This window comes from Lepidochelys kempii, chromosome 22, assembly GCF_965140285.1.
Source record: "Lepidochelys kempii isolate rLepKem1 chromosome 22, rLepKem1.hap1, whole genome shotgun sequence".
Lineage (NCBI taxonomy): Eukaryota > Metazoa > Chordata > Testudines > Cheloniidae > Lepidochelys > Lepidochelys kempii.
In genome coordinates, this window is record NC_136401.1 from 22,376,895 (window position 1) to 22,392,815 (window position 15,921).

The following is a 15,921-nucleotide window of genomic DNA, read 5'->3' on the forward strand; positions in this document are numbered from 1 at the left end:
TGTGTGCTGGGGGAAGGCACTGGCCGTCGGGGCCTTGACGGCTTCAGTCGGAAGTGGAAACTTGCACACGTAAAACCAAACTTATTTTGGTACAAACAACTCCCCCCAGCCCCAGCCAGATCACAGGGGGCGGAGGGGCTGTCCTGCACTTTGCAGCCCTCTGATGGAAGACGCTGCAGGAGGGCCCGGTCTTACTGACACTCTCAAGAACTGTGCCAGGGCACAAGTAGGTCTAGGTGCACCATTAGGGGAGCAGTGTGGATCAAGCTGCTGCGGTGCAGTTCGTGCCAGGGGGGTGACGATATTCTCCCCACTCAGAGCAATTCTCCCCTCCCCAAGGATTTATAAAGATGAAACCCCCACAAGGTGGGCCAATATCCCCAGCCCCCAGGTACAGGGAGTGGATTGAGGCGCAGAAACGAAGGGTAAGTGACTTGTCCATGGTCTCCCAGCACTAGGAATGGGAACCTGGGCCCTGGCTCCCAGCCTTCAATGAGCCACAACACCCCCCCTTCCTGCCACAGGCACTCGCAGACAGTTTATAGTTGCTTGGTGTCTCTCCCCTGCCCCCGCTCCCCAGCCTCAGTGTTTTTCTCCCACACCATGTTAACAACCACCAACCGCTAGCCCAGCACAACCAGTCTCCACACCCAGGCAGAAGCCCCCCACCAGTTCGGCTTGTTGCACTCGGGAAGGGCCCATTACTGTTCAGATGGGGTCCTGTCAGACAGGACACTCCATCAGCTGCAGGCCTGCCTGCAATGGCAAACTTGGAATGAGGACAGCTAGGTAGGATTCTGCTCCTCTCACCAGCCCGGGCAAAGCCTCTTTATTGCCAAAGCAAAAGCATCACAAAAAGCAGAGAGCTCTACGAGCCCCCTCTGCACTGCAGGGAGCCAGAGGGATTTCAGACAAGCAAGGCCCAGGATCACCTGCGAGCAGAGATCATCTATTTCTTAGACACATTAGTGAGACACCCATCACCATGGTTTCTGGCCACCGAGCTGCAGAGTGAAGGCTTTGTTGGCCGCATCGAAGGCAGCAGGATTCCCCAATATTGTTGGCTCCCATGTGGAAAAGAGACAGGATAAAGGGCCAAGGGTCACAGTTGATGAGCCCCCAGGTGCTCTCCCTTCTCATTTGCGAGTCCTGGTAACTCCTAGTCGGCTGTACTGCTCATTGTCCCGCTCACCAAGGGGCTAGGAGGAAAGGAGAAGGTAAGGCTGCTTTTTAAAGTGTTTCTCTGCTATTCAGAGTCTTACACTGCGCCCACCACCATGGTATTTGACCCCACGAGTTGGGAGCTTGGGATTCTGATAGGATAAATGGGCACAGACAGCACCTCCCATATCCTCTGCATTCAAAGCTTCAGTAGGAAACAGGCAGCCTCAGAACAGAGGAGATGTTGCCTGCACCCACATATCACAGCCCAGTCCCTGAGTTCCCAGTGAGCAGAGTTACTTATCTCAGAACCAGCTGGGAGGAGGAGGCCAGCCAGTGCTGATTTCCCACCAGTACCTGGTCAGCTCACTTCTCCATATGCTAGTTCATCTTACTGTTGCTGGCCTTTCCCTGCCCTCTCCTGCAATGCTGGGGCAAAGTAGCTGGCACCAGTTTCAGGTGGTGGGGGAGCAAAAAAAATGATACAAGCAAATGAATCAGCCTGTGCACATCTGGGTATCTGTGCCTAACATATATCTGGGGGGAGCCTGTGCCTGGATGTGTCTGTGATCTCCCAGACAGGTACTTGGGAGCGCACTGCTGCTTTAGCCCTTCCTGCCCCCACTACTGCAGGCGCTCTGCACAGCTCAGCCTGCTTCAGTGAGAAGGCAGGTATTTAATCTCAGCCTGAAAGTATGAGAGGCAGGGAGGGGCACCTGGGGCTCAACCCTCAGGAGGTTGTCACTGTGCAAGGGCAAAGGGGTGGTACAATTGGCTTAAGCAGCCAGCTAGGCACTCCCTGAGCTTAAGCAGCCAGCACTCTGCAGGGGTGCTGGAACCAGGGGTGCAGCAGCACCCGCGGCTTGATGGGGTTTCCCTCACACGCAGGGTTCACAGTTTGATTCAATTGCTCTCAGCACCCGCACTGTAAAAACTGTTCCAACGCCTCCGGCGCCCTGTTCCAGCCGCAGGGCAGGAAGTGGGAAGGGGCACAGCCAAAGGGCGTCCCAGCAGCAGTGTGTGCACTGGGGCCAGCTGCTCCAGGATGATCATTTACACCTGGCAAAGAGGGGGTGCATCACGACCAAGTCAGACCCTCCCTCACTTCCATTCACCCTGGTGGGAGCATTCTACACCTGCTCTGTAGAAATCTAAATCACAAGCAAGGCCCGGGGCCTCTCCAGGCCCTAAGCGATCCCTCCATACACCAGTCCGGATTTCCGAGCACTAAGGGACGTGAAAGGCTGGCCCAGCAACCCCTCATCGCTCACCTGGTAGAGCTGCTCATTGGCGATCAGGTTCTGTCGGTCAGAAGCTAAAATAAATCAAGCAAAGGTCAGTGGGAAGCTCCAGGGGAGGGCAGCATTTTCAAATGACCCCAAGTGGTGATTTTCTCTCCCCCACTCTGCATCTTGTACCCACCACTCACACCTGCACAGCACGGGGTCCAACGCCACCAGTCTGACTCAGGGGCATTTCATACCCATCCCACACTTCCTGTGCATGGATGGTAACAGCGACACCAGGTGCAGGGCAGCGGGCCCAGGACCCCTCTCTGCTCTCCATGGACAGCTGGGAACACGTTGCTTTTGCTAAGCATAGAGTTTTGTTCACACTACGCCTGTTCTGCTAAAATTTCACTTATTGCTCCCACTAGTTCAGCTCCGCCAGTGCGGCGCTGTTGTCAAGAAGCAGCCAACATCTACTGGTGTCACTGGGTCAATAACATGGTGCTTACAATGCTGAGAGCTACAGGAGCCCTATCTACACTAGGATTCCCACTGTCCCGTCTGTTGGGAGAGGTAAGCTAGCAGTAGCAAAGGTGGGAAACTATTGCACAAAAGCCAAATGTAGGCATTCCCTTGAGGTTTACCCAAATGTGTCTGCCTAAAATTTCACCTCTCCTCAACTGTGCTCTGTGTTGGCTGCTGCCCTCCATGCCAGGTATGGCTGCATTCCCACATGCTGACTACACAGTTTGTGAAGTACTCTGAAACCTGCAAAATACAGTGTCTCCTGCTGCTACCCGCTGGCTCAGGCAGATACGCACACGCACAGATGACAGTCTCCCATAGCAACATGCAGACACACAATTACACGCGCAGACACCCTCACACTCCCTCCCCACAGGCTGACATGCAGTCCTTGAGTCATGCATGTCGGTGTCATGTAGGAGCTCCAGGCACCAAGCCAGCATCATGTGCGTTGAGTGTGATGGAAAGACCCCAGGGATACTGCACAGCGAGTCCTGTCCGACCAGCCATCCTTCACCCTGGTGTTAGTGGAGATGACCAGACACTCCCTGTTCCTGCGCTGGGCAGCAGAAACACCCCTCCCCCGAGCTGGACAGAGGGACCCCCCCCATCTCACCTCGTAAGAGACGGCCACTGTCTTGGCCGGTGATGCAGTACACGGCGATTGCCAGGAAGACCGTGGCGATGATATCAGCTACCACGATCCCTGAGATGGTGGCTGCATCCAACTCGATGCAATTCTGGCACACTGCAAAGCCACAGACACAACACAGAGTACTGAGAACCGGGCACAACTCTCCATGCCCCACACCCACCCGTCACCTGCACAGCAGCACAGGGAGCAAGCCAGCAGGAGAGCCCCGGAGGATTTCTCTGTTCCCCCTACAAGGCCTCTCTGCTGCCCAGTTAGAAAGAGAACCCCCCTAACACACACACATTCCTCTGCTCTCCCACCTCTAAGCCCCACTCAGCCAAAGGTGACTGGACAGGACCTCCGAGGGAGCCTACCAGCACAATGCTGACCAAACAGAACAGTCACTGCTCAGCAACTCCCATTCTCTGACCAAGGCAGGGCTCGCAGCCAGCAGTGGGAGAGCAAGGTTGGGATAGGGAAGGGAGCAGGGTTTCTGGTGTGTCAGGCAGAGCACTAGCTCCACCTGAGCCACAGGGCCGGTCCAGAACGAGCTGCAGAATGGGCGTGGAGTGAATCAGCTCAGCAATCATGCAGTGTGCATGGCGACCCAGGAACCACCCACGCAAACAGGCACCTGCCCAGGCACAAGTGCACATCTTAGTGCCTGCTGCCCAGAGGCCAGTTTTGAACACTGGGGCCCCAGGCCCCCACAAGGCCCAGTCTGAGAAGTGCTGAGATTTCTGGCTGAGCACTGAAAGTTAGAGTTCAGAGGTGGAAGAGCCCAAGCAGATTATCCAGTCTCCTCCCTCCCCTACTGGGCCAATGCAGGATGGTTCCTTCCAAGACACACAGCCTGGGGGGAAATTTGGGGACAGAGAAACACACACATCTGCCACTGCTGCAGCCTTACAGAGAGCTAATGGAGACATGGCAGGTGTGTTTCACAGAAAATTTTGAAAACTTTAGTTTCCAGAACAAGGCCATTCTTCATCCAAAAAAAAAAAAAAAAAAGTTTGGAGTTAAAAATTCCAGCCAGCTCTAGTTTTTTAGACTGGTGAACGTACTTCGGAAATACACTTGTAGAGGACTGGAATTATGACACATATAAACTCCTCTCGGGTCATTTGCTTCCGCGCCCAAATTCAACTCTTCTCCCATTCTCTCTATTTGAGTTCCATCTTTCCACCAGGTTATATTGGATTTCAGGCCTGGAGCCCCCTCACACTTCAGGACCGCGTCACGGCCACGCCTTTCCACCTTTATTTTTGCTGTAAAACAAAAACGAAGGCTGGGAAGTGATAGGTACAAAGCAGCCTAGGGGCTGAGTTGTCATCGGTAACCGAGGTTCAGAACAGAGGTCTCTTATACAAGCACTTAGAAAGGAGCCATTTCCCAGTGAGACAGAGATGGCGTCTCATAGAAACCCCTGAATAAAGGTGTTCAAACTGAGAAAATATCCCTGATAATGCAGTGATAGCTATAACAGTCAGTTATAATTTAGGTATACAATTCAGTTTATAGCTACATAGATATAGATATATAAAACCATTGATTATATTAATAAATCAATCATGTTGTTATATTGTGTCAATTATTCGCAATAAATAACAACTCTGGGCCCGATTCTGCCAACACAACTCCTGGGACAGTGCCTACTGTTGGGAGTAGTCCTACTCGCCCCTATGGAACTAGTGATGGTCGGAGTAAGCTGTACATCCATAAGAAGTGTTTGTAGGATCAGGTCCTTAATTAGCAGCATCTAATATCATTATGCAGTACTTATTAATATAATATTGCAACTGACATTTTATCAGGGAGATTTTCACTCAGGCACAAAATAATTTGGCCCAGCATCCTTTGACCTGCAGTAAATTCTGGGTGTGGATGTGAGGCCCTGATCCTGCACACCCTTAAACACAGGCTGAATGGTAAGTGAAAGGGTTTGCAGATTCCGGGCTATTAATAATTAGTGATGGCAGCCGGAATTTTTTAACAAGTTTTTAAAGTAAAAATGGTGCAGAGATCAGCCAAACCGGTTCGCAAAAGATAGTTCTGTGGTCAGCTCTTTAACTGAAAACTGATTACAATGAAAACAGTGTAAGATTCACAAAATGTGTCTTCTGTGGGGGCAGGGTCGAGCCCATGGGGATTACTCCCCAGCCTTCAGAACACAAAATAAAGTTACTAGGATTGTTGTTGTTTGAGCACTGACAATGAGAGCAGTGCAGCGCATACTGCAAGGGCCGCGGCAACACAGAAACAGCTGAGAATTTGGATTACACCCCCTCCAACACACACACACACCATTTTTCAGTCACCTCCAGTCGAGGAGTCTAATTCCTGTGCTTGTTTGTGTTTGTAAATCAGGTAGTTCTGTGTCTGCTACTTGCACACTCAATTGTCACCAGTTCAAAAACGCAGCCATAATTATTTGGAGGTTCAAAATCTTTGACTGCACAAAGATAGGCTGGCTTGAGGTCTGTCCCTATATTTATATATGTATTATTAATTGCTTATATTCAGATTGCAATTATATTCTAAATTATTATGAGATAAATACATTTTATTGCTAAAATAATTATTAATCAATAGCTTAATGGATATTAAACTGCCTGGAGTGGGGACTTTGTTCACTCCCTTTTCTGTGCCATGCTTAAAAACAATAATCATAATTTCATTTTTAAAAGAGCTCAGAAAGAGGCTTTGAGGAACTACACAAACAAATATTGAATAATAATAATTAAATACATTGCTACGAACAAAGCAATATCAAAAGGTAACTGCAAACTAGACATTCAGTTAAAGAGACAGCTCCCAACTCAAAAATCTCACTTCTCTGTGGAGCTTTATTCACGTCAGATGACTGCAGCTGGAGAAGATAAAAAGATGTTTTCTCTCTCTGTTTTTGAGTTTGCAGTGTTTTAAGTCAATGAGGTCCTGTGTGAACGTAGTGCACTCACTGCAGGGTCGGGGTCTTAATAGTCTGTTTCTCCTCTTCATGAGTCTTTCACGTGGCAACAGGGGCAGAACTGGCCCAAACAGCTTCATTCTGTAGGCTTGTGCTTTTCCCCATTAATTGCACTGATTACCACAATGTTGGGCTTGATTCGGACTTCACTTGCATCAGTTTTGCCCTGGAGTAACTTTGCTGACTTCAGTGGGGCTGTTACTGATCCACACTGGGGTGATCAGGGATCAGAAGCGAGACCTTTACATTCATTGTTGGACCAGTTTGGACAATTGTCAGTTCTTGGTTTCCCCACTGGACAGGACTGAGAGCGATTTGTCCATCAGCCCTTATGGTGACAATTCACATGCTGGACTGGATTCTGAGGCCTCATATCCCATGAGTGAGGAACTGGCTCTTTTCCGTTATTCGCTTTTCCTGCTCTAAGCTGCTGCCTAGTATTGCTCCGCACCCACGCTCAGGAAGGCAGTTCTGAGAGTCGTGGGCCCAATCCTGCTTCCAGCGACGTCAATAGGAGTGATGCCATCAACTGCAGTGGGGGCAGGATAGGGCCTAATGTGAATCAGGGTGCAGTCTGTCCTACTGTAAGGCAGACTGGGCTTGTAACAGGCACTATACAAGCTAGTAAGTCACCATCATGGGCTTACCTTATTATATATGTCTCTTGTAATGTGCTTTCTTTCCTTGGGACATGAATCGATGCCCTGCTATTCAGAATGATTACTACAGAAGTGAGCATGCTGCACAGGTGAAAGGTATGACACTGACCGCCCTAGAGACTGAAGCCTTGTGTTTATCCCCAGAGCAAGCAGGGCATAAATAATGACCACCTGTGCCCCCTCCAAGTCCCCCTCCCTCCCCAATGAGCTCTAATACAAACATGGGATGCAGAGTCCTGGATGCCACGGTTATCTGTGAAATAGCCACCCTCTGTGACTTTCAAGAACAAAATGTTTCCTCCATCCAACCCTGATCAAAAAGGGCTTTAAATGAGTTCTGTACGTTTTTTTACCTGAAGTCTCTTGTGTGACCACACCTGAGGGGAAAAAGAAAAAATGTAATTTAGAAGTGTCACAAACCTTCCTGCTTCAGGAAATAACGACAGGACATAGGAAGAAACCGGCCAGTCTCAGCGAGAGGATACAGGGCTATCTGGGCCCCTGCTCAGACCAGGCCTGGCAATTCCTATGTTCCTGATTCCATTTAGTTATAAAGACCAACATCTTCAAAAGTGGCCACTGATTTTCAGTGTCTGGTTTGAGCTCTCCGGGGCCTGATTTTTAGCAGCGCTGAGTACCCACACTTCCAACTGAAATTAATGAGAGCTGTGGATACTAAATCAGGCCCAGGTTGGCTGAAACTGGGCACCCAAAAATTGAGTCACCCAAATGCATTGGCCATGTTTTAAAATGTAGGCTTTAGTGATTCTAGAACTCGCTACCCAATCAGCGCATTGGAGACCAACTCCTTCATCGTTGTGGCTTACGGCTCAGCGATCCACTCAAACTTTTTTCCAGGGCTGGATTGACTGAAGGGAGCATGCCAAGGTTTTTTGGAGTAGGGGAAATCTATTTACATGGCAATAAGGAACTATTTGTTTTTAACCTTTGTATGTGCACTTAGAGCCTGTCAAACATATGTATTCTATAAGTCAGATGAAATAAAATGCAGATGTCTCTTCAAACTCAAACATATAAACACATTTTGCACAAATCAAAGATACAAATATTAATCTAATCTAATTAATTTAAAATAATCTTTAATCTTTACCTGCACTCAGCAGAGGTGCTAAATGTTAAAATTTCACCATCATTTGGGATGTGTTCAGCAATCACGTCCCACGTTTAGAGCCATGAACAAGAACGGATAACACAAAGGGGCAAAACATACCCAACGCATACTCTGTGCAATTCCTCTGATTGAAATAGTGTGTAACTTAGGGCACAATGTGGCCCAAAGTTCCACTAACACCAACAAAACACATCACAAACCTACTGACTACATCTGAAGAGAAGTGAGGCTGCATTAGGCAAAAAAACACTTGGGGAAAAAGGGATTGCTTCCCTTTGTTATATGTATGCACTTTCCAGTGAACTCCACAAACTTTACACACTATATAATATTAAAAGAGATTAAAACATTGTATGGCTTATTTGCCTAAAATGATACAACTCAGTATGGTACAAGGCTGCTACAAACAATTATCCTTGGTCACAATATTTGAGTTTGTCTCACAGAGTATTTAAAATGATCATCTTTTAGTTACTTGCCAAACTATATCACCACATGGTCTTTCCCCCCCTTAAACTTTGTGAGTGAGCTTAATGTTCACGGAAAGCACAAACAGCAGAGATGGAAAAGGCCCATTAGGTCTTGTTGAGTCCATCTCCCAGCCAAAAAACAACCTCCAAAACCAAATCTATATAATACAGATAAGAATGTATTTCTTAAAAAGCAGCTAACAAGTTGTGTGCCAGCTCTAACTCTCACAGCTTTGCTTGCCTATCCATCTATCTGGCTGTACACCTTCCCCCTCCATTTATTTGTCTGTGTTCAGTCTTACAGATTGTTAGCTCTTCACGGCAGGGACTGTCTTCTTACAATGTCTTTACAATACTGAACACATTTGGGGCATTATGGTAGTAAAATAGTAATTAATTATTAATAATGCAGGATTGAAGATCTTACCTTTGATGATAAATCCGACCATTATTACACTGACCAGATACCCATGTCTCCCCATGGTCCTTCTCCTTAACACTAAAATGCAACTGCGGTTATTTCCTCACTAGTTTAGGAAAAATTACTTCACCCGGTTTAAAAATCTAATTCAATCAAAGGTATCTTTTCTAAACGGCAGAGAGATGTGAAACCAGTATCAAGAGCCTTCTCAGATGTTGGCAACAGGAAGCCTAGGGGTGGAAGCCTCTGTCTTCTTTCCCCTAAGAACGTCAGCTTAAAGACGTCAGGGTTGTTACCGAAGTTGTTTCGCGGTCACCAAAGTTGCTACCAACGCAGATCAGGGCACAGTATTCAGTTGCAAATAAAAGATTCTCCCACTAAAAACAAAGAAGGAAAATTGCGCCTAACTTGGGCATCTCCACAAAGTAGCCATAGTGCAGCTACCTTCTTTAGGTCCAATCATACCCAATGGGCATTTTCTCAGGTATAGGATGAGCTGAATTACACAAGCGTACTGTAAAAATATCTGTGGCCACCTCGGACTTCAGGGTTAACACACAGCCCTGCCACTCCAACTTTCTCAGCTGCAGCAGGGATAGAGTTCAGGTCCTGCTGCTCCAGAAGCATAGGCTAGAAGGGAGCTCAAGGAGAACTGCTGTTAGAGGTATAAGCTGTGACACATGAAGCAGTTCCTACTCTATCCAGCACATGAGAATAGTGCATATGCACACTAGCTAGCTCATACAATATTCTGGTGGTATCTAAGCACAATTAACTTAGTTCTTTGACTTTAGGATTAGTGCAGCCATTTCCCACCAAATGTGTTTGCTTTAATATTATTGTTGCCCACTTTTGTGTTCAGCAGTGATTCCCAAGAAAGCCCTTTGCAGCAATATCCATAGATTCATAGCCCAAATGGGATCACTGTGATCATCTACTCTGACCTCATGTGTAACAGGCCAGAGAACTTCCCACAAAATAATGACTGTTTGAACTAGAATATCTTTCAGAAAAATATCCAGTCTCGATTTTAAAATGGCCAGTGATGGAGAATCCACCACGATCCTTGGTAAGTTGCTCTAATGGTTAATTACCTTTACTATTAAAAATTTACATGTTATTTCCAGTCTGAATTTGTCTGGCTTCAACTTCCAACTGCTGGATCTTGTTATAATTTTGTCTCCTAGATCGAACAGCCCATTATAAATATTTGTTCCCCATGTAGGTACTTCCAGTCTGTGAGCAAGTCACCCCTTAACCTTCTCTTTGTTAAAATGAATAAACTGAGCTCTATCCATTAATATAAGGTATATTTTCTAATCTTTTCATCATTCCCGTGGTTTGTTTCTGAACGCTCTCCAATTTATCAACATCCTTCTTGAATTGTTGACACCTGAACTGGACACAGTACTCCACCAGTGGCCACAACACCAGTGCCAAATACAGAGAAAATATTGTTTGTGACTAGCTTACCAAGAGATCACAATTACCATGTATCAGTGACCTGTCCTCTTCATTATTTACCACTCCCCCATTGTTGTGTCACCTGCAAACTTTATTGGTGATTTTATGTTTTCGCTCAGGTCACTGATAAGAAACGATCCCTGCGGGACCCCAGTAGAAACACACAATATTGAAGTCCAGGTTCTTCTCACTGTGCTCCTGTGATTCCTGGCAGTCATGTCTGTGCCTGCAAATGAGCAAAATACCTACTTATTTGCAAACCAAGCCAGTGTTTTATTAGAAATGATTTGTGTTGAAACAGTTCCACCTCGTGGGGAATCATTTTTAAACCAGAGTGAGAACTCTGTGAAAACATTGTACAGGACTTTCCCTCTGTTCCTTTTCAGCTGCTACACAATTATTAAAATAACCTAATCAGTTTGTGCGGGTGATCTCAGCTTTGATGAGCAAAAATGATCTGGGTGGGGTCAGTACTTTGAAGCAAGTCTGTTTAAGGAAAACCCACGCACTACAGAAAATCCAATTTCTGATTAGCTCTGTATGTGGTCCCTGAGTTAATAGAGAACCCACTGATCCACCACAGTACTAGGAGATGATGGGCTGAGTTTCTTAATTTGGGTGAAATGTAAAAACTAAAGGACCAGATTTTCAAAGGTATTTAGGCACCTAAAGATGCAGCTAGGGACCTGGTAGGATTTTCAAAAGTGCCTAGGCACCTGATTTCCAATGGCTGCCTGAATACCTTTAAAAATCTAGCCCTCAGTGATAAGGGCCTTACCACTTGAGATTATTAACGATACCTTGCCACACTGTAACAGTAACTGGTGTCCTTGTCGAATTACAATTCAGGATGCCTAATGGTGTGTATAAGGGGATCCATAGCCAGACAGATATACAGAGTTCACAAAGCCCTTTGGATGAAAAGTGATCTATAAATAGGGCCCTACCAAATTCACGGCCATGAAAAATGCATCACAGACCGCGAAATCTGGTCTTTTGTGTGCTTTTACCCTATACTATACAGATTTCACAGGGGAGACCAGCGTTTCTCAAATTGGGGGTCCTGACCCCAAAGGGCGTTGTAGGAGGTTATTTTGGGGGGGGCATCATGGTATTGCCACCCTCATTTGTGCGTACCTTCAGAGCTGGGTGGCCAGAGAGCAGCGGCAGTTGTCCGGGCGCCCAGCTCTGAAGGCAGCACCCCGCACAGCAACAGCACTCTTCCATCAACACAACTGCATCTCCCTTAGGTTGACAAAGCTATGTCAATCAAGGGAGTGTTTTTCCACATCCTTAAACAGTATAGCTATTTCAACCAAACGTTTAAGTGTAGCCCAAGTCCTAGGGTATGTCTACACTATGGAGCCTACAACAGCATAGCTATACCAACCTAGCCTCCTCCTGCAGGCAGCCTACACCCACAGGAATTTTTCTAGAGTCAAGGTGGGTGAGGTAATGTTTTTTTGTTAGACCAGCTTCTGTTGGCGAGAGATACAAGCTTTCGAGATTCACAGAGCTCTTCTTCAGGAATGTTTCTGTCACTGTCGGAACACCGCCTCCCCCAACAACCCGTGCCATGCGGACACGGCTCTCTCCCCCGATGCAGCTGTGTGGACAGAAGGGTTTTGTCAGCACGCCTGTGTCGCTCAGGCGGGTGTTTTTCCACACCCGACTCTGGTAGCTAAGCCCAGGTATTAAGCGTAGACCAAGCCCTGGAGAATTGTGCACTGATGCTCCGCGGAGGAAAACCCCTCCCTGACCTCGGCTCTGCTCGGGCGTGCCCAGAAGCCCGGCCCGGGACTGCATCAGGCCTGGCGTGGCAACGGCCTGGGACAGCTCTGGCGCCCGCTGATGGCCGGGGCCGGGGCGCGCGAGAGCCACCCCCGCTACGGGGCGGGAGGGGGTGAGAAACGAGCGCTTGGTCCCTCCGCCCCGCCCAACACGTGGCGCCTACCCACGTGCTCCCGGCCTCCCGGCGCTTCCGGCGCTGCGGGGTGACGCGCGGCGCGGCGCGGCGCGGTGACGTCGGCGGTTGCCAGCCTGAGGCTGAGTGAGAAGCGGAAGCGCCCGGCCCCGGTAAGAAGCGGCTGCTCCGCCCCCGCCCCTGTGGCGGGCGGCCCGTGGGGGGCGGGGCCGGCCCGGGACCCGCCGCGGAGCCCCTGCTCCCCCTGCCCCGGCGCGGGGGCTGCCAGGCCGGGCCTCGGTTCCCTCCCGCGGCGGCGGCCGCTCGGGGCTCAGCTCCCGTCTCCGGCCCCGCAAGGGAAGCGCCGCCCCGGGCCTGCGGAGCGGCCTGCGGCGCGGGGAGCCTGGTGGGCTGCCGGGCCGGGCCGGGCCCGGGCCCCTTCCGGGCGGCGGCGGCGCCCCAGCTCCCCTCTCCGGCCCCGCAAGGGAGCCGCGGGCCGAGTCGGCGGGGCTCGGCCCCGAGCCTGCTGAGGTCCCTGCCCGCCTGTGAGCCGCTGCCCGAGGCGGCCAGGGGCTGCCCGAGGCCAGGGGCTGCCCGAGGCTGCCAGGGGCATAGCGGGGTTTGAAGAAGAAGCGGGTAAGTTCATGGAGGCCAGGTCCTTCGTCGGCTGGTCGCCAGGATAGCCAGGGATGCGCCCCGGGGGTCTGAGCGACCCTAAGTCTCCGACAACGGGCTAGATCGCTTCATAACGGTCTGGTTCCTCTGAGGCTTCTGGCACTGCCCACTGCTGGAAGACGGGCTCCTGGGCTCGGAGGCTCATTGGTCTGACCCTATGGAGCTGCTCTTACGAGTGGGAGCCCTGGCTCATTTTAGGGCTACACGGAGCGTACAGACTGGCTGTACCGCTCATTGTGCGTATGAGCTCACTTGCTTAGAGCGAAAGTTTTGGGGAGCTAAAGTTTACACCTACTAACGCTTAGCTCTTATGTGGTGATTTTCATCAGATCTCAGAGGGCCTTACAAAGGATATCAGTTGCTCATCACATGCAAATACTGACTGGAAGTGCTGGTGTTATGTTTTTTGGGTGCATGATGGGAACAGTTTATCATGCACAAGTTTCCCATCCTCAGGTTCTTTGAATTGTGTGTGCGATGCGGAGGGAGGAAAAGTGTGTGTGTGTGAGGGGGGAGAGCATGAGGAAGAGGAGAAGAACACTGCCTGTGGAGAAAGTTGCATGACCCCCACCAAACCAAATGCGTTTTTGTGGATGTGGGTAAAGCAGTGATAGAGCCTTGAATTTCACCTGCTTTGTGTCCCTGCTGTCACAGTGGCTCTGCCTTGCCTAACAAAGCTGACCACAGGAGCAGCTCTCAAAGACGGTTAACTCAAGTTTCCTTCCTGTGCTCCTATGGCACTCTGCAGTTTAGCAGAAGTATATGTCCGCCAACACTCTGGAGCCAGTACCAATGGATATGCTAACCTGGAGGAAACAAGGAGGAGGGAGCTACAGAATAAGAACAAAAACAAGAAAGCCCAACAGTTAGAAAGCAAAGAGGAAATGGACAGAGAGCACTGAGGTAGATATGGGCAGGAGAGAGAGAATGGTCAGAAGGAAGATGCAGCTACCTGTGATGCATGGCATGAGGAGACATGGGGAGGGCATGTCAATCTCTTTCAAGGGGGTTTTCACCGGAAGAATGTTGGGAGTCCCTTCTATACAATATTGTGCTTCTAGGGTTTTCTTGCATTTGCTCTGTCTGCAAGTTGTGGCACATTAGCTACTTTTTGGCTTGAATTAGAGCTGTTAGAGCAGGGGTGGGCAAACTTTTTGGCCCAAGGGCCACATTGGGATTGTGCAACTGTATGGAGAGCCAGGTAGGGAAGGCTGTGCCTCCCCAGACAGCCTGGCCCCTGCCCCCATCCACCACCCCCCTTCCTGCTCCTTGACCCCTGACTGCCCCCTCCCAGGACCCCCTGACCCTAACCGCCCCTGAGGACCCACCCCCTAACCAACCCCCACCCCACTCCCTGTCCCCTGACTGCCACGATCCCTATCCACACCGCCCCCCCCCGGGACCCCACTCCCTATCCAACTCCCCCTGCCCCGGACCTCCGCCCCATCCAACTGTCCCCGACTGCCCCTTATCCAACCCCCCCACTCCCCGCCCCCTTACCATGCTGGAGCCAGCCGTGCTGCCGCGCTGCCCCACAGGAGTGGTGGGCCAGAGTACTGGTGGTACGGCGAGGTGAGGCTGCAGGGGAGGGGCTGGGGGGCTAGCCTCCCCGGCCGGGAACTCAGGGGCTGGGCAGGACGGCCCACGGGCTGTAGTTTGCCCACCTATGTTTAGAGCAACAAAGTGGGTGTGGGAATATCTGTTAGAGCAGTCATTTAAATGACATTTCACTATATAATAAATAAAACATTAGCAAGTACTTTTATACATATAAACCTAAATGCTAAAATTTTTTCACTAGCTTGATTAATGTGATTTGATGCAGAACTCTGTCTCCATTGAGGGGAAAGAAGGAATGTACTTACTGCTATTGTGACTTTGAGTCCTTGAATTTTTCTGCAAGTATCAGCTGTGTAAACAGGCTGAGTAAATTTGTCCTTTGGCTTTGCACTAGATTGACTTGTGCCCAGCAGTATTCCACAAGCTGCGATTCGTGGTCTCTTGAAATGTCTAGAAGGGGATAAATATAAATTGCTCTTTCAGTCTGACAGGGATGTTGTAGTCCAGTATAGGAACAGCCAAGGCTAGTTCCTTGGCTGTTCCTAATAAATGAAATACTGCCTCCGTTAAAAACCAAATCTGGCTGCGTGTGTTACAGATTAGGAAGTTATTCCATGGTAAACCAGCAAAACTCTAGGCTTAAAATTAAGCTATGTTGCTTTCTATACTGCCTGTATTTCTGTAGGGAAGGACAGGTGGAGTGGTTTGCTGAGTGTTGCATCTGATTATTTTTATGCTCTGATGAGGAATAAATAACTTTTAGAAGAAATAGTAAGGATCAACAAATGGACTGGGTTTCCTTTCCACCATTAGCTGACATCTTTGGGTATTTCTGCCCTGAGTTTACTTTACAGAATCTCTCTCCATGGTACAGCTCCTGTAGTGCTGAAATGGTAGGAGTGCTAGCATAGACCAGATCCCAGCATTCTTACCAGTGACAGCAGATCTAGACAACATTGCTGTAAAAACATCTGTGTCCTGTCTCCATTAGTATTCCCACCATGGATGTGGTCTCCCAATTAATGCTAGTGTAGGCATGGCCTTTGTCTGCAATACTGTAGGACTGTTTCCATGTAAGATCACTCACTGTAATAGGTGCTAAGTTACCTTAACAAGAAAT

At 49.2% G+C, this 15,921-nt stretch overlaps 2 protein-coding genes across 6 annotated transcripts in view; one reads left to right on the forward strand and one right to left on the reverse strand.

Moving 5' to 3' along the window:
• Positions 1-790: 790 nt before the first annotated feature.
• On the reverse strand, positions 791-9,458 carry LOC140901669 (T-cell surface glycoprotein CD3 gamma chain). The gene is made up of 6 exons (XM_073320914.2): positions 9,206-9,458; positions 7,530-7,553; positions 4,614-4,817; positions 3,532-3,663; positions 2,433-2,476; positions 791-1,199 (listed from the first exon to the last, which is right to left on the reverse strand). The coding sequence occupies exons 1-6, from the start codon at positions 9,258-9,260 to the stop codon at positions 1,137-1,139; spliced, it is 522 nt and encodes a 173-aa protein (XP_073177015.1). The 5' UTR covers positions 9,261-9,458; the 3' UTR covers positions 791-1,136.
• Positions 9,459-12,654: 3,196 nt separating this feature from the next.
• UBE4A (ubiquitination factor E4A) overlaps positions 12,655-15,921 on the forward strand; it is a 30,753-nt gene continuing 27,486 nt past the window's right edge. For 2 of the 5 annotated variants that reach the window (XM_073320946.2, XM_073320950.2), the window contains exon 1: positions 12,798-13,202. The gene's annotated coding sequence lies outside the window, so the exon portion shown is untranslated. Of the gene's footprint in view, positions 12,740-12,797; positions 13,203-13,989; positions 14,145-15,921 lie in introns of those variants that run through there. The other 3 variants (XM_073320949.2, XM_073320948.2, XM_073320947.2) reach the window with 3 other exon arrangements.

Coding starts and splice junctions, on each gene's coding strand:
- LOC140901669 (XM_073320914.2), bottom strand. CDS start 9,260: ATGGGGAGACATGGGTATCTGGTCAGTGTAATAATGGTCGGATTTATC. Junction 2,477..3,531: donor CAGTGGCCGTCTCTTACGAG/GTGAGATGGGGG, acceptor GATTTATTTTAG/CTTCTGACCGACAGAACCTG. Junction 1,200..2,432: donor CCAATGAGCAGCTCTACCAG/GTGAGCGATGAG, acceptor CTTTCCTCCTAG/CCCCTTGGTGAGCGGGACAA.